Source organism: Xenopus tropicalis, chromosome 5 (genome assembly GCF_000004195.4).
Source record: "Xenopus tropicalis strain Nigerian chromosome 5, UCB_Xtro_10.0, whole genome shotgun sequence".
NCBI classification, from domain to species: Eukaryota; Metazoa; Chordata; class Amphibia; order Anura; family Pipidae; genus Xenopus; species Xenopus tropicalis.
In genome coordinates, this window is record NC_030681.2 from 88,265,573 (window position 1) to 88,284,268 (window position 18,696).

Here is an 18,696-nt window from a genome sequence, read left to right on the forward strand (position 1 = left end):
AAACCCTTGTACTGTATGTGTCATTACATTTTCCCCCTACTCAAGCATTTGGAACAGGCAGAAGTTATTACCCTGTAATTGAGGCTAATGATTGTAAAAAAACCAACAGGCTGCAAACTGCCTTCTCCATCTGATATTCGGCTTTGTCTCTGTGACTCAGCATATCCCATCCCTCCGCCTGTCCCTACTGTCACACAGAGCTGTCAGCTGATCTTCCCAGAGCCAGTTCTGCCCACACTCACATGAATTAAACACACCTAGCAAGTTTTGCACTGGCAGCCACACAAGAGCGTACAGTAGAAACCACTCCTGAAAGCAATTTTCTATTTCATTTCCCTGGAACTAATAGAAAGTTTCTGAGCTTCCAGCCGAACCATGTCTTCTCATAAGGACACTGAGAGACAGAATCAGAGTGGGCAGCAAGCAGAAAATCAGGATGCCAAGCAGACTTTTCATTATACAAAGAAGAGGGGCTACGACATAACACGTGACCCACATCTCAACAAGGTACTACAGAGCAATCCTACATAAAGATTGTACTGTTTGGCAGTTAGAGCACTGTAGGCCCCTGTTATCTTCCAGCAGATGCACAACTGTAACTGGACACCAGCAGGAATTAACTGAGCCTGTGTTTCAGAAAAGGAACACGTTCAGGAGATGAGAAAATAGAAGGCAAAATGTCAGAATGTACAAAAACTCTTATGAGCAGCACCTCCTAACTGATTTCTTCTATAAAGCTCCATATTTATGTGTATGCAGTGCTGTGTGCATGCAGCCCGGGCTTTACAAATGTTGAGTATTTACCTGTGCACAGTCAGTCCTACATTCTAAAGATACAGAAATCACTTAAAGAGGTGGTTTACCTTTAAGTTAACTTCTAGTATATTACAGAAGTTACAAATATTCTAAGCAACTTTTCAATTGGTCTTCATAATTTATTTCTTATAGTTTTTAATCTACTTGCCTTTTTCTTCTAACTCTTTGCAGCTTTCAAATGAAGGGGGAGGGGGGTCAGCCAAAAACTATTGCTGTGTGAGGCTAAAGTTTAATTGTTATTGTTAAAGTTTAATCGTTATTGTTACTTTTTATGACTTATTTTTTTATTTAGGCCCCTCTCCTATTCAATTACCATCATCTCAATCAAACTGCTCCCTGGCTGCTAAGGTCATTTGGACCCTAGCTGCTAAAACGCCAAACTGCAGAGTTGCTGAACAAAAAGTGAAATAACTAAAAAAAACTACAAATAATTAAAAATGAATACCAATTGCAAATTGTCTCAGCATATTACTCGCTACATCATACTAAAATGTAGAGGCACTTGCCTCTTCTGCCTATCCCTAGTTCCAGTCCTGTTTGCCAGCATTACAATTGTATGGGAAAATATGCTGGCTAATTACAAAGTATTTATGCCAGCAAAATGTCAGCACATTACTCTATGCACTTGCAATTTTAAGCAAATATGCAATGTTACCACAAAATATGCCTGATGTATTGATGCAAATTTTGGAGAAAGGGAACATTTTCACTTTAGTAAATATGCCCCATAGCCTGCAGCTCTGTACTGTAAGAAAATAATATAGACAGTGTCCTCAGTGCAAGGGAATCATGTGAAGGTTGTTCTATTTTACACTACAGAAGGGAAATACAAAGACTGGCAGCTAGTACAGCTACAGATTGCACAAGTGCTAACAGACTGACAGAACATTTGGCACTATTCAGCTATTGTCAGAGAACAGATATAAACGTATTGCTGAAGAATTTCTTTACTGAAATGTTTCATTTCGTTTTTTTTTACATGGGCATATAATTATGGGTAACTGATATACCTGGGCAAGGACTGTCTGTAACTGAAATTTGCCCATTTGTAAAATGAAATGTCCTTTTTGGCAAACCAGCTCTGTACTCCCATCTCCAGACAGCACAGAAAGAGAAGTGACAAATATACATTGACATTGGAGAGTGTTTCCAAGAGGAAATTGACCTTTCCCTATCTTGCTCAGCACAATCACTACAGCTTGCATAGTTTGGAAAGGAAGGAGACTTTCCCCCAATTCCACTACTGCTGGCTATATAAAAGGCAATAAAAAAAGTGAAGCTATTCATCCTAGAATTGGTAGCATCAGGGTTACATAAACCACCAAACTAGTTCTAGCTAATTCTACCGTGTCATGTCAGCCCTGCACATTAGTGGGCACCATATAAGGGTAATATAGAACAATAGTAGAAGGTGTGGCTATATTGTAAAGGGGCTATATTGTTTAAACTGTCTTCATATATGTACGTATTGTTATTAATAAGCAGTCATTTGTTGAATTTACATTACATTTGAGCAGTGTTATGTCACACACCAGGTATTTCAATTATACATGTTATATATATTTAAAATGCGAGTTACTAAATCTAAAATATAATAGCTAAAATAACAATAATAACAATTTTGGTTTGGGGCCCTTCTTTTTTTATCCTCATAATCCCTAATAGAATTTTAACTTGCATTGTGTATAGGCCTGGGCTTCCTTTAAGGATCAATGATGCACTTCCTATAGGGACCAATGTTCCATATTTTCCTTAGCATTCAGGTTGTGTTCTTGATTAACATGGCATAAATCGGTCAAGTCTTTTATTATTGTTTTAGGCTTCCTCTGTATATTGGTGCAGTTGCTGATCATTGCCCACAATCAGCAGCACTTGGAAGAGTCAAACACTGATCACAGGTGGAAAATACATAATTATAGTTAGGCTTGATCTCCATTTATAAGGCCATGAGTTTGATACAAGGCACACATCAGTTGGGCCCATAAATATTCTTAAGCACTCTGTATAATTTACTGAAGATGCCACATTATCACAGGGCAACATAAATATTTAGCATACGTTGAAAATAGAGTTTACCACAGTTCAGAGTTCAAAACTATAGTTCTCGCTTCACATTTTAAGGAGCTGGGAAGTTTCTGGCAAACTATGGTAAATTCACGCTTGTGTTAGCCCTCTTGTGTTTCCCTTAATCCCCACGGACACAAAGCCTTTCAGTGCATATTCACATATTTCAGTACACATGAGGTAATGGCATTTTCTCTGCTGTCCTTCTCTCATTATAGCTTTGTTAGCATTTGTGATAACTATGGACCTTTTGTACTTTGTATAGAAACTATATATGAGCCACAATTGCTCAGTCAAGAACATTGTTAAAGCCCAATCACCTGCCACTGGTAATGGACGGCATGGAGTCAAAGAACTGGCTAAACAGTATTATTGTGAATTTCTTCCATTCATTATGTTTTAAAGTGGTGGCCAACTGGACCTTATCTTGCTTTAGAACAAATGGATTAAATAAATGAACATCATTCAGTGAGACATCTGCCTCACAGCTGTATAGCCCCCTAGGATTGGCAAGGTCTTAGCCTAATCGCAGACATGCGTTTGTGATTGCTACAGTCCTCCCAGAGACAACATTGATTAAAATTCATCTATGTTCTGATAAAAGAGCTTTGCACTGCCCCTGACACTAACAATAGCAATATTAAGTGGGTACCCCTCATTTTCTCACCTGTAACTGTTGTAGTCTCCTTAGTTTATCCCACCTCAGTGAATAAGAACATGTGCACAGGGGCGGGCCAAGCCGACTAGAAATCCCGGTCGGCCATCTTGCCCCTGCACATTCCCCCCCCCCCCCGTGTGCGCTTTGCGGGGGTTGCAATGCAATGACATGCGGTGGGGGCAATGGCAAAAGAGCACGGACTAGGGGTAGGCAGGAGAGGCTCCTACCTGCCACCCCCCAATCGTTGCGCCCTGGGCAGCTGCCTCTTCTGCCTACCCCTAGTTCCGGCCCTGCGTGTGTTTATATACAGTATATATATCTTAGGACCTTTATCAGGATAAAGGTCCCAAGAGGGACCGAAACATTGGATCGCATGGTGAATAAAGAGAAGATATTGATGTGACGTGGTGTGCTGGTACTTCTTATAGGTATAGTGAATTTCACAAATGTAGCAATCAACCAATCAGAATATGGATACACACTTATGAATTAACTGGTTGCAATTAATGATATCATCAGGGAATCAAAATTATGAACATTAATCAGATTGTTTATGCATGATGTTGCTTAAAATATGGCAAATGCTCACAGAGATGTTTAAAGACTTTAGTTTCCTTTGGCAAGAGAACACTTTTTGGAAATGAGCTGACATGTTTCTCTGGTTCATTTCCAGCTTGGTGTTAGAAGAGAAATGTGAAACACATTTAACAAAAGACTTAAAAATCCCACAGCAACGTGTGCAATGTACCACTGTCATAGTAGCTGCTAAACAATCCCACGATCACAGCAGCCCTTTGATTCTAACCCCAAATAAAGGCTTACCCCCATATATAATAAAAGGCAGTAACCCATAGCAACCAATAAAATGTTTGCTTTTAAACAGGTGACCAGTAAATTCTACTTGCTTATTGGTTTCTCTGGGTTACTACACCTGGGCAAACTTTTTGTCTTTTATTACATAGCCCCAATAGTTTTTCCAGGTGTGGTTACCCAAAGCAACCATTAGGATGTTTGTTTTTAACAGGTGACCAATAAATGCTACCTGCTGATTGGTTGCTGTAAGTAACTAGACCTGTGCCAAACTTTGCACCCTTTATTATATAACTTTTTATAGACCCATCCTCCCTCTTTATTGTCTTTGTATTTTCAATATTCTCGCTCTTTGTCTGCCCACTTGAGAGCCCAAGGCAATAATGCCACAAAGGTAGAGGGGCTCTAGATTAAGGGAAAAATTAGTTGGGCTCCTGTACCCAGGAGTTTTTAAAGGGGCAGTATACCCCCTTTTAAACATAAATTCAATGGGTAAAGCTTGTGCTGAACATACTTTTTGCCTCTTGATTTAATAACAAAAACCATAAAAAAAAGTTTTTTGTCCTTTTTGAACAAATATGAATATTTCTATTTAAAATAACAGCAAGCATTGTAAAATGTCTTGGTGTATTTGGAACAACTCATGTACTGTCATCCCTTAGGGAGTGCCACAGCCAGGTCTGTCATTTAAGTTAAATCACCCTCCCACACATCTGTTCTTTGTTATTAGTAGTATTTTTCTCATTTACGCTACTGGCAGCTATGAATATATGCTTTTATCTTTATGTTTTGTTTTGTTTAATTGGCCTTCTACTTGCTGGCCAAAGTCTTGTGTGCAAATTACATAACTGCCATCTCAGGTTTTTAGTGCTGACTGCAGTGCATGTTATCCAGTATATCTTGAGGTCAGCAACAGGGTTAAGCCTGTGAGTTAACAAGCATTTCAGTCATTTTTAACATTGCTACTTGCAGACAGAAGAGCTAAGAAAAAAACAGCATAATTTGTTGCATTGTGAGGTTTTGTATATATTTCTGATATGGTACTATATATTACCATACATATCTCTCAAGGTCAACCAATCTCACATTTCTTCTCAAGGCAACTGCAGCAATTTCGGGAAATCGCGGCGCCGCATATGCAATCCCACTGGCGATTTACATTCAAGACGGTGGCATATCGGGGAGATTAGTTGCCCGCAACAAGGGAGATTTGTCACGGGTGACTAATCTCCCTGTCTACCATGGCCCTAAGCTGAGCTCTGCATCTTGCACCAGTTTAAAATACTGGGGCATCTTCCTACCATATTAATAACATTGACATTGGGTGGCATTTTTCTTAGCCAGGCCAGCTGGCAACCCTAAATACAACTCCCTACAGAATTTTGCCAGCCCCATACAGGAATTCTATAGCAGCTGGAGTACTTTGCTCATTCCTGCCCTAGTGTGTACATCTGGCTTGATCTTTGTTTGTGCTATATAAATGCTCAAATGTTAAATATTTTATCAAATCAACTTGATTTAGAACTGTTTAGACTTTTGACTTTTGGTGATTAAATATCACTTACAGTTCAACCTCCCAAACAAATAAATAGCATGTAAAATTTGAAATTCTTTCGTGATGAAAGCATAAGGTAGACTTTATAAATCAGTCACTCTTAGTTGCACAGTACAGCTATTTGCAGCCTTGTGTTTGATCTGTACCTAACTGGGGGAACGCAGCCTATAAGACCCTTCTACTAAAAATTTCTTCAGAAAGTGTTGGTCAAAGGAAATACGTCAGGAAAATAGGAAATTAATACAAAAACAAAAACAGTGGCAAACGCTGAAAGAGTATCCTGCAGAGTGAAATGATGCCTTGTGGGGGGAATATCAGGCTCCACATCAGGAGAAGACAAGTTTAACTTCAGACTTGTAACAGTGTGTGTTTTCTTATCGCAGCACAACAAATCAGTTGAGTGTGTAACTCCCAGTCGGGCACCTAGGAAAGAAGAGACTTTCTATGCTTTAAGATACTTTTATCTTGACCTCCTGTTTAATGTAAAAGCACCTGAACTGGGCTTTGAGTATGGCAAAGCCTAATTAAGCAGTTTAATTCAGACACATCTATCTTTCTGTTCTAAAGTGATAATGCCCCGTTAAAATGAAGGCACTGTTGCTGCAGAACATTGGCTCCTAGAGGAATAACACGGCTGCATCTAGCATTACAAAGACTCCCATTTATTCACAGCCTGGCTTCTACTGCTCAAATGCCAGGTACTGAACTGCCATTATTTTATCTTTTTTTTTTTTCTTTCGGTGCTCTGACCTTCAGGTATTAGTTTACATCACACAGGGTACTGTAAATACATTTTACACAATATCATGCCATCTAATCTTTTCAATACAGTGCCATTACAACTGTCAAATTATTTAACTAAAGCTGGGAAAAGGCAGAATAATTTGTTACTAAGAATACAGAGATGGTGCTCATTAACATTGCTTTAACAAATTCTACTTATTTTTTTTTTCTAAAATGCAGTATCTTTTATAGGATTACCATTGTAATCATAGGATTTCAAATAATTCAACACTAGGGGGCATTTACTAACATTCGTATTTTATTTTTTCCAGAATTTCTAAATTACAAATTTTTCACAGACAAACCTTAAAAGTTTTTTTTAAAAGACTTTTTGTCTTTTATTATGCGTCAAAACTGAGACAAATCTGAAAGTAAAACTACGTCATCTAAAAGCTGTCAAGGTCATGTAGAAGTCAATGGCAGGTGTCATTTATACAACTAAAAGATCTTTCTTTGCTTAATGGTTTTAGAGGTTTTCGGGGGGGAGGTTGACAATATGAAAAATTTGCGGGTTTTTTTGTTTTTCTTTTTGCTTGAAAGTCCAGTTGTTTTAGACTTAATTCTACTAGATACTGTATATCATGACCTGGGTGAATGAGAATCTTCATAGACATAAAGAAAATGAGTTTTTTTGTGGTTTCAAAAACCTCCAAAACCACAAAGATGAGAACGTTGATAAATGGGCCTCTGTGGGGCAAATTTATGAGAATACCATAAAAACATGCAATCACAAATATAGTTAGGGTTTTTAAAACACAAATTTTAAATTTGGCAAATGAAAAAATCTTGAAAACTTGAATATAATACCTTGCTGACTTCCTAGTATATTTTTATGCAAATGGACTGAAGTCAATGACCCTTTTGTTTTACATGTTTTTTTCATGGAGGTTGTGGTTTTGCAAAAAAAAAAAAAAAAAAATTGTGAAATGCAGAATTTTACCACTAATCTCATCACAATATTTGAAACATTTAAGCAAACTGAATGAAATAATTTTCATTTGATATTGACTGTATTTCCATGATTCAATCTTAGTATAGATTGAATAGAAGCAGAAATTAAATTACTGTTCTATTTGTTTGACAGGGTGGCATATTTACCCTGCGAAGGTGTTTTTTTAATCTAATAATTTGATAAATTCTATAAAAAATTTCTATAAAATCAGGATCAGTAACATATAGCAACCAATCAGCAGTAAGCATTTACTGGTCACCTGTTTAATTGGTTGCTATTGTTTCTGCTTCTGGGCAAACTTAGTGCCTTTTATTACATATGGGTGCTTGTATATTAAGATAACAGATATTATAAACTGCTAAATAACGTATACCTACAGGCATTTGAGTTGCTTATATTGGCACACACATTCCTGCAGATTATTTCAAAAGTCACATACAGTATTCATTTAGATATGAGATCTTAGAATGTTCTGTCTCTTAATCCAACTGCCAAAGTTCGTACATAGAAAGAGATGGCTCTGATTACCTTTTGCTGTTGTTAATGCCATAAAAACCCATCTGGAAAGGTAGCTAAAAGGCCTGCCCTTTTGCAACACAATTCAATGCGCTCAGTATTTTTTCCTTTGAACAGTGTTCACAAAGTTGTTGGTTGCAAGAAAGATTTCTGTATACATTAAGAACTTCATACAAACATAACCAGATGTGCAGAGCAGGATTCTGTTAAATGCTAGTGTGAATAATTACACTAAGCAGGTGAAATAATTTTGTGTAAAACAAATTAAATATTCAAGTACTAGATTTAGAATAACAATTTATTTTATGCCTTTTCAGTACTTTGCTTTAAAAGGTTCTTTAAAGATTATCCATAGCAGTAATGAAGTGCAATTTGGTATAGGAAAGTGCACGTGAGAGAGTTTTGCTCACAGGGCAGAAGATTCTGTTTCTGAGCTGCCCTCCAATCAGTAGAGAAAGAGATTTCAGCAAGAGCTATGTTTCTTGTAGACTGCTGAGTGCATCTGAATATAAAGTGCTTTGGTTCTTTGGAATAATCAGGTTGTGTGCATATAGAAAAACAAGTTCCTTTTGGAGCAGATTTAAAAGAGTGAAATTAAAGCTTGCTACAATGAAAATTTGCCACTCTCTTTAGTTCTATATGGTTTTGTGAGGTGTATTTATTAAAGGGTGAATGCTTACTTTCGGTCTTTAAAGGGGTAGTTTACCTTTAAATTAACTTTCTGTATGATACAGGCTTTGATATTCTAAGACAATATGCAATCAGCTTTTTTCAGCAGCTCTCCAGTTGATTTTTAAGCAGCTATATGTTTGCTAGTGTCTTATTTACCCTAGCAACTAGGCAGTTGACAGGAATACGAATAGGGCAGGGGTTGCATGAAAAAGAAGAGACGTAATACAAAGTACCAATAACAATAAAATTGTAGCCTCACAGAGTAATAGTTTTTGGCTGCCGGGGTCAGAGACCCCCATTTGAAAGCTGGAAAGAGTCAGAGGAGTAAGGCAAATAATTCAAAACTAATAAATAAGGAAAACCAATTGCAAAGTTGCTAGGAATGGGCATTCTATAACATACTAAAAGTTAACTAAATGTTGAACTACCCATTTAAAAATCCCATAGCAACAAAGTGGCGGAATTTCACTGTGACAAGTTCTAATTTTACTTTTTGATAAATCTGCCCCTTGAAGTTCAAAGACTTTAAACTGCTAGTATGAAATAAGTGTGCATTGTGATGACTCTGTATTTAGTTGAATTAAAAATCAGCTCAGAAGATGGGCCAAGTAACAGAAGGTTTAGTTACTCAAGTTTAGCCTTGTAATAGCTTGCTCTATGAGTGATACAGTATATGGGAGCAGATTAGCTAGCTGAGCCGTCTGACAAGGGAGGTTATGCTGCTGGAAGGAACTACTCAGGCAGTGATTGACCCAGGTAGGGGAGGAGGTTGGAAGAGACCCTCAGTAATGAAGTGCTTGAAAAAGAGTTAACCAGGCAGTTGGGTATTGGCAAAGGAGAAAATAATAAAAATGACTGTTGGATGTAATACAAAAAAAAGTTTATATTGGGCAGTCTTCTCATTATCAAAAAAAATCATTGAATCATTTGACCTAGGTACTATCATTCGGACAGCCTATAATATCAAAGTTTCAGAAATTCAAATGATAAAGTCTAGTTAATTTCATTTTATTGCATAAACTGAATGATGTATTTTTATTTTACAGTGCTGAAATATTTAGTACACAAAAGCTTTTAAACTTTATGTAATTTTAAAAGCTTGAAAATTAAGAAACTAGAACCTTAGGATGCCAAGCATCTTAACTCTATGACTGAAGTCTTTTGTCTTTGTCCATGTTATGCTATGCATCCTATTAGCAAGGTTAACTACATTCATATATTTTAGGAGAAACATTGGATTGGAAACAATTTTTCTGGTTGCTTTAGGATGGGCTTCAAAAACTCTGAGTGTCTGTATATGAAATGCCCTTCTCAATGCTTTTGTTTATTTTATTTTATGCCGCTTGTAAGAAATTAATGTATATACCATACTGGCTTGCCGATAACTCATTAATCAGATATGACCTACAGTAGGCAAAGAATGTGGATGTAACATTTAAACATCTTCTAGCATATAAAATGTATTAAGTGCTTATAGACACACTGCATTCCTTTCCTTATATAGACTCATTCTTAAACTGATAGTGCCTTTTTTTCTTTGCAGCCAGTAGCAAGTATTAAATTAAAGCAATATGAAAATAAAAAAGTTGTACTGACATTAGGATTTTATTGCCACTTGCTTAAGTAGTTTTAAATGTAATATACTGTATAAAGGAAATCCTGTATGTGATTAAAACACTAACAGATAAAAGAACACATATGTGAACTTGCTTGTGTTGATGGAACAGCATGCAAAATACAAGGATATTTAAGTAGCAAATGATGATTGAGTCTAAAGCAATTACACACCATAAAGGACAAGTCAACCCAGAATAATTTTTTTTTTGCTTAATAAAAGAAAACCAAATTCTAAGCAACTTTGCAATATAGATTAATTACAAATATGTAATGGTTGTTTAGCTATTTGTATCTATAACTGCTATTAAAAGCAGTGTCCTTTTCTATTCTCTGCCCTGGTGGCTCTGACTCTTGAAACAATGGCAGCAGATTGACAGACCTGTCTTACTGGTGGAGACTGACCTGAGTTCAGCAAATGCTGCTTTTTATAGCAATTACATTTACAAATAACTTTATGTTATGCTATTATGTTTTCTTTTATTAGGCAAAAACTTATTATATGGGTTGCCCTTTAACAGACAAGGGCAGGTACTCAGTGAGCCCCATGGCTATATTAGTAAAATCAAATCACTATTGTCATACATTTTTTGCTGTGTTTAGCATTAATTCATTGGATGCCAGTGGACATGAGAAAGACATTGTAACTAGATTTTCCTAATCATGTGATCCTTGAGTACTGTCCTGTCATTCCCTACTACAATTTTGAAGAACTGTATATGGGTCCATATTTGGCTGGGTCCACAGTGGCTGCCCCATTTATGAAAGCCATTCATGAAAGCCATCAGTAGTGACATGTTTCTTGAATTGTGAGGAACACAATTCCATCTTTCCATTTGAAAGATGGAAATTGCATTGTCTCTCATTGATTGCTATTGCTTTCCATCTGCTAAAAGAAAGAAGGAAGTTATTGTCAGCAGAATGTGCGGTGCCTCTAACTAAGCCTTGGGCAGATATTAAAGGAGAACTACAGCAATAGCAGTATTGGGGAGCTCAACCCTCTGTTAACTTACCCAAGCGGGTATCAGGTGCAAATACTGGAAGAACCTCACCTTGCATGGGGGTCAATATCCAACAGCAAAAAAATCCAGTAGCACACTGAAGATGCAAGCCGTGAAAAAATTGTGTTTTATTTGCCCAAGTACATATAAACAAGCAAAGAGCTTGGAGAGAGGAGAGGAGAACTAAACTCTTACTTATTGCACCAGCTCTATGTTTCCGTATTTCATAGCAGCAATGCATTACAGAAGTTTTTTAAGATTTCAGTCCGGTAAATGCACCCTGAATTTTTGAAAAAAGGGTAGGCAACTATAATCAGTGGGGGGCGCTTAACAACCTTTTCTTCTTCTTCAAGAACAATACCTTCAGACAGCTTTGAGTTTACATAAGAACACTATAAATATTTTTTTCAGCTTTCTAAATAGTTCTGAATACTAAGGTACCCAAGTATGAGCGGTAATTTGCTCATAAAGAGAGCTTATATATAGGTTCTTGCACACTGGTAGGTGCAAGCCCAGCTACGGCCTGCACCCACATTTGTTCCCTAAATTGAAAGTCTGAATGACTCCAAGTTAGGAGACGAGTAGAGGGTAGGAGGGGGGGTACCAAGGTGTCTCCCCCCATCCGCTCCTCATAAACAAAGGGTGGCCGCAGGTCTCTGTGTTTCAAAATGGAATGCAGAGTCTTGTGGCAATTCATGCAGCATGGAAGGCAGGGTGCAAAGTGCAAAAAAATGGTAAATTATGCCTCCACATTGTAAATGATCCTTAGTAAATAGTCTGCTTATTAAAAAAAAAAAAAAGTAATTATGCCACTTCCCAACTAAAATGTATTCTTACCTGGTTATTTTGTAATAAATGAGAGATTGCCTTGTGACTGATTCATATTAACCCAAAATAAACTTGTGCTGGTGCCAAACAATGTTATTGGGTTTATTTAATATGTTTATGTGTTTTAGCAGATTTTATGCATGTTTCTTAAAAAATAATGATAATGATCCCTTATCTGGAAAACTCCAAGTTCTAAGGTATGCTTAATACCATCAGTCTATCAACCAGAAACAAGTTATCCAGAATGCTTTGAAATCGAGAGTAATAATGAGATGCCAAAATATAAAAAAACTACTGGATGTCAGTGGGGTACAGTATACTGTAGAAAAAAAAATGTCCTAACTGGACATATTCTATGACTTAACACACACCACAACCCCAACTTTTATAGTGAACTTTTTTAATTTTAACAAAAATCTTTTAAAACCGTATAACTAAGCTTTACACAGTTGCATATTTCTATTCACTTCTGAAAGGTCTTACTGCAAAGACATTTGGCACTAACTGGTAATGAGTCATCTGGGATGAAGCTTTACCAGCACTGAAGGCTTGGATTTGTCTGTATGAGACCAGTTATCTTAACAAACCACAAATTGTCACTAGGGGCATTGCTGCTTTCATTGTAGTCATTTTAGCTATGTCATTGCCATGTTGCAAAGGTAAACTTTTTGCCTCAGTTTAGTTTTAATGGGCTACAAAATTGAATCTGGACTCCCACAATCAGGGTCGGACTGGGCCGTCGGGACACCGGGAAAAATCCTGGTGGTCAACGGGTCTAGTGGGCCCCGGCGGCCCAGACCCAGCCCTTGCTGCACTCCCTCTGCCCAACCGCTCCTCCCGACGCCTTAAATTATGCGCACTCGGGGGAGGACGTCAGGTGGGGGGCGCTGCGAGGGGGGTTAGGGGGGCCCCTGGGGGGGAGAGACTTAGGGGACACGGCCAGCGGGGGCACCTGCAGGGCCCCTGGGGCGGGAACCCCGGAGGGCCCTTCACACCCCAGTCCGGCCCTGCCCACAATGCACCGTAATAGGCCAAAAGGTCCAAGACACTAAAATGATTTTATACAGATGCACTAGATGGCCAGCAGAGGGAGTTCACAGTAAGTGAGTAATGAAAAATGACAAGATGATGGATGCTTGTGCTGAAGACATGAGAACAGGTCTTTGACTAGTCATGGGCATAATTTCTTTGCATGTCTGTAGATGCGAAGGTGTGTCCTGTGTTGGAGTTTTTGTAGGTATGTATTTAGGCACAGTATCTGTGTTATGATAGGGATGTGGAAGGTGTGTAAATGAGGAAGAGTTAACAGTGTAATACTGGATTTGATGCATCCCTAATAAACACAAATGATAAAAAATGATATGGGACCAATTTATTAACATTTCATTTTTAATTTTTTTACATTTTTACATTTTTTTTTTGCTGAGTGCATTCATAAATGATCCGTATCTTTTTGTGGGTAGTTTGCAATATGGTGCTAAACAGCATTGCCCATGGTACTTAATAGGCTTGGTGAGGATTCAGTACAAAAAAACTAGCTGAGGACACACAAGGCCCAGGCTCAGCTTTTTTTCCACCTGTTTTCCCCACAGGCAGAGAGAAGCTAATGCGCACCGGTCTTCTCAGCTGTTTCTCTGCACTGGCAGGCACAGATTCAGCCTGTGTGCAGACAAACTAAACAGATATCAGTGAAAAAATGCTTAGTTCACCGCTCTTTGTGAGTGGATGGGAGTGCATCAGCTTGAAGACATAGTCAGAGAGAAACTAGGGTTGCACCTTGTGTGCCCTCAGCTGAAAACAATAATGTCCACTGCAGTCTGAACCAAGAAAGAACTAAATGGCAGATCTATAATATTCAGGTTGTCTTTTTGAAAGAGGCTGCCACTTCATTTGGCATGCTGAAGCAGGAAAGGATGTTAGCCACTTATTTCCAGCGTTTTAAAAAGTGATAGCTCTTTGCTATCTGCTACATCTCTTATTTCTCGGAATGCCATTGTAGGAGCTGTTTTGTAGAAATACTTCTGTCTATAGGATAAAGGCAAGTAAGCCTAACCTTATAACCCTAGCTGAGTGAGAAATATATTACACTGTATCCCTAATCTTACTTTTTAAATTGGGACATATCAACGTTAATCACTCTCTCTATAAATATTAAGACTTTTTTTGAGTTGGCTACAGTATAGAGAAGAGAATGCTTTGATAATTTCTATTTCCCTGGACTTAAAATGAGTATTTTGTCTTTCTGTGTAGAGTCTTATGTTTATTTTGGATGCAGAAACATGAAACCTCATCTGTTTAATTAATTTATTTTTCCGAAGAACAGCCGTAGTTTTAAAATGTACTTATGCTTTAAGTGAACCAATTACGTTGCTAAATTTAGCTATGGACTATTTTTCTTAACTATGGGTTGTAGTTTTAATGTGATTTTCCACCCCATACTATTAGTGTATATTAGTGTATTTATAAAATATTTATATCATTATAATATTTTTATTTTGGGTTAGTCGGGAACAAATGAAAAACCGCACAAGTCCTAGGTAAACAAATGAAACTAAATTAATTATATTTGGTTATGTATTTATTGAAAAAAATGCTTAACTGGGGTTTTCTTCAAATACTTTTAGGACTTGTTTGAAAATCATATGATGTTTTAGGTCACATTCATATGAAAATATAGAAAATTTTAAAAGGTTCACAAACTTTCAAGCACCACTGTATTCTTTACACACGAACAGAACATGCATTAAAACACATATACATTTTAGTCAAACAAAATCTCACCTCTCAAAATCTCATCTCTCATCTCAAAATCTCAGCGACCTCTTCTGTTAGAAAGTAATATTGCAGGGCATTTGCATTTTTTTAGCTGCCCCTGCCATGAGGTGTTACTCAACTAAAAGGTTCATATAAGACAAATTGGGCCCAATTCCAAAGTCCGAAATAAGGAGTGCTATTTATAGCATGCGTTAAAAATCTTATCACTTCTTATTTTTCACTCGATTCACTAAAAGGACACTTGTCATAATTAAGAAGCGATGTTCTTGGCATTATTTATCTTACGATGACATATTTTCAAGCAATATATTACGCAGTGCAAAGATATTACGCAGCGCGCAATATTTTATGCAGAGCGCAATATATTACGCAGAGCGCAATATATTACGCACGTAACCATTACTTTCTGAAAACCACCATTTCCCTGAAAACTGGAGGATGCATCACTCTAGGGCCAACATATACTTGAAAAAATACGACTGCAAACTCCATGTTGTGTTGCCAATAGCTCACGAACCGCAATTTTCTTTAAGTACCGCCTGCCCCAAGTAGGGTTAATATTCACACAGATTAACACGATATTTTGCACGTTTAACGCTTCATATGTGTTTGTGAATCATGCGTAAGTACTATTTCTATTCGCTAATTAACGCAATGCGTTTTTTTTGTGCATGCGATATGCGGATTAACACATGCAAAATGACTTTGATGAATCGGTACTTAATTATCGCATGCTTTTTAATGAAAAAATTTTTCCGAAAAGCGTTATTGACCTTTAGTGAATCGGCCCCTATAACGCTTATCGCATAGTTTTTTTCATTAAAATATGTCATCGTCAGATAAATAACGCCAAGAACATCGCTTCTTAATTATGACAAGTGTCCTTTTAGTGAATCGAGCGAAAAATAAGAAGTGATAAGATTTTTAACGCATGCTATAAATAGCACTCCTTATTTCGGACTTTAGTGAATCGGGCCCCTTATTTCGGACTTTAGTGAATCGGGCCCATTATGTGATATTTAAATACTGATAGTTATATTATATGAATTTGAATTCAGAGCACACCGACAGTGGGTGCAGAGGAACTGGTGACTAAGCCATCCAGGTACCATTCCAAACTACTAGGAAATTCTAGGAAACACTTACTACAGGGCAATAGTGTTGTATGGCACTTGGTTGGGCGTGTGTTGTTTAAGCTGTGCCACTCAAAGGAGAAATAAAATACTGTAACAACCCAGTAAATGAGATTCTGGACAGTAAGGCTACACTGGGTAAAGCTGTGATGGCAGGGAAGTGAGTACTCTGTACAGTGGGGTAACCGAGCAGCCCCTACATATTGTTTAGCACTAGGGTTACCACCTGTCTTCAGAAGGGCTGTCCGGGTCAAAACTGCCTGCCCAGTTTTCCAAATTAGGTAAGCTGGCCAGGACTCACTGACATTGAAGTGGCCGATCCCTGATCACCACGTCATAACCTTCATCTACCTTCAGGACTTGTTTGAAAATCAGATGATGTTTTAGGTCACATTCTTTCAAGCACCACTGTATGCTTTACTCCACACAAACAGATCATGAATTAAAACACACACCCTGTGATGTCACTGGCCACCCCTCTCCGCCCCTTGTGATGTCACCGCCCACCCCCTGCCCAGAGAAAGAAGCCAGCAGAAGTGGTAACCCTGTGTAACCCAGGTCACAATTCCATTATTTTGTTATGGAGAAAACATCACAAGCTAATAAAATAGGCTGTTTAATGCTTCCTACCCAGACAAATGGGCAAAATATTTCAGTATTTTAACAAACCTAAATGTAGTGGAGGCCTTGTGCTCTTATGCCAAGAAGTGATTGGATTTAGTTTTTGTTTTCGTTTGTTTTATATGCATCCAAAATTAAATTTAAATACAGTATATTATGAAAACAATAATGAATGTAAGCTGGACCTAAACATCCCCATTATTTTTAATATTAAATATTTCAATAAAATTAGCCATTTACTGTAATGATGCTTGGTTTTCTTTCTTAAGAGGATCATTTCTGTACAAATGTATTTTCTTTTTCTTCGGAAACCTTTGAGAAACTAATAAACCAAATTAATGTGTATTTTTCAGCAAAGCAATTAAGCAGAACCTAGTTCTTCTCACACAGGAAATGAAAGAGAAGGTCTCAGTCTTCAAATTCCAGTGCTGGAGCTTTAAAATGAAACCATTGCCAGATATCTACTTACTCACTAATCACCTATAAAATCCCATTGTAGTATACAGCTCCGAATGCCCAAAGGCACTCCCGTAGAATAACCATATCATACTATGAGCATTCTGGAGCTGATTTGATGATATTTTTTAATTTAGTTTTGAAGTATAACTTTAAAGGTCATCAGGGACTAGAACTCTTTATTATCAAAGGATATGCTTGCATAAGAATGGTAAATTTGGCACAGAAAATTACATACCATAGCTCTTTTTTATTTGACCTTTTAGAAACACCCATATGAATTTTCTTAAAATAACATAATGTTATTTTAAATAGATTAACACTGTAAGCAAATATTCATGTTTAAATTTACAGTATTATAACCACCATATTTCCAGTTTTCTTTTACATAAAGATATATACATTTGAGTACATCATGTTTGTTAAAAATAATTAATGATTCGTTTGATATCTGACAAGTGTCAAGTGACGATTTAGTAGAGCCTTGAAATGCTGAACATTTCAGTCATATAATAATATAGTCAAATAATATTGTTTTTCTATTTAGGACATATTAGGGTTGATTCCCTAAAGTGTGATAACGCTTATCGCATGCTTTTTCGCGTAAAAATAAACGCAAAAAAAGCGTGATTCGCTTAAAGTGGACCTGTCACCCAGACATAAAAAGCTGAATTATAAAAGTCCTTTTCAAGTTAAACATGAAACCCAAATTATTTTTTTAAATAACACATCCATATCCTTTATAAAGACATTTAAAAATCCCAGCTGTCAATCATATATTACCTGCCTAAGGCATAGAGGCGGGGCAGACAATACTTTTAGCTTTCCTTTCAGCACTTCCTAGATGTCACTGCACTTCACACTTTTCCCCTCCCTCCCCATCACCTAATTATGTAGCCAGTGCATGGGTATGGGCATCTGGTCCTTTAACAAGATTTTGGTGTGATGCAAAGATTGCCTTACTAACAGTGTCCACAAAATGGCAGCTGCCTGCTTGCTGTGATTGAATAGTTCCAAGACTGAAGGCAACAAGATTTATACTATCTGTATAGTGTAAATAAGGTTTATTTTGCTCGACTAGCATGATAGAAAAGAATTTGGAGTTTTTTCTTAGGGTGACAGGTCCCCTTTAAGTATTATCGCATATCGCGTGCGTTAATTAGCATGCAACCGCATCCGTTAATTTTACCGCATTGCGTTAATTAGCGGCAGAAATAATACTAACGCATGATTCACAAACACTTAGATGCGCTAAATATCGCATTAGTCTATGAGAAAATTAACACCTACTTGGAGCAGGCGAAAAGTACAGTTCATGAGCTTTTGGCAACACAATATGGACTTTGCAGTGTGATTTGTGTTGTGTGTGTTGGCCCCAAAGTGATGCATCCTCCAGTTTGCAGGGTAATGGTCATTTTAAAAAAAAGTAGTTTTACGAACGT

The 18,696-nt window shown here is 37.3% G+C and overlaps 1 protein-coding gene across 1 annotated transcript in view; it reads left to right on the top strand.

The window, feature by feature from the left end:
• Positions 1–226: 226 nt before the first annotated feature.
• Positions 227–18,696, top strand: part of me1 (malic enzyme 1, NADP(+)-dependent, cytosolic) — a 165,907-nt gene continuing 147,437 nt past the window's right edge. The window contains exon 1 of the mRNA XM_002938454.3: positions 227–507. Coding sequence (XP_002938500.1) covers positions 376–507 — 132 coding nt within the window. The 5' untranslated portion in view covers positions 227–375. The remainder of the gene's footprint in view (positions 508–18,696) is intronic.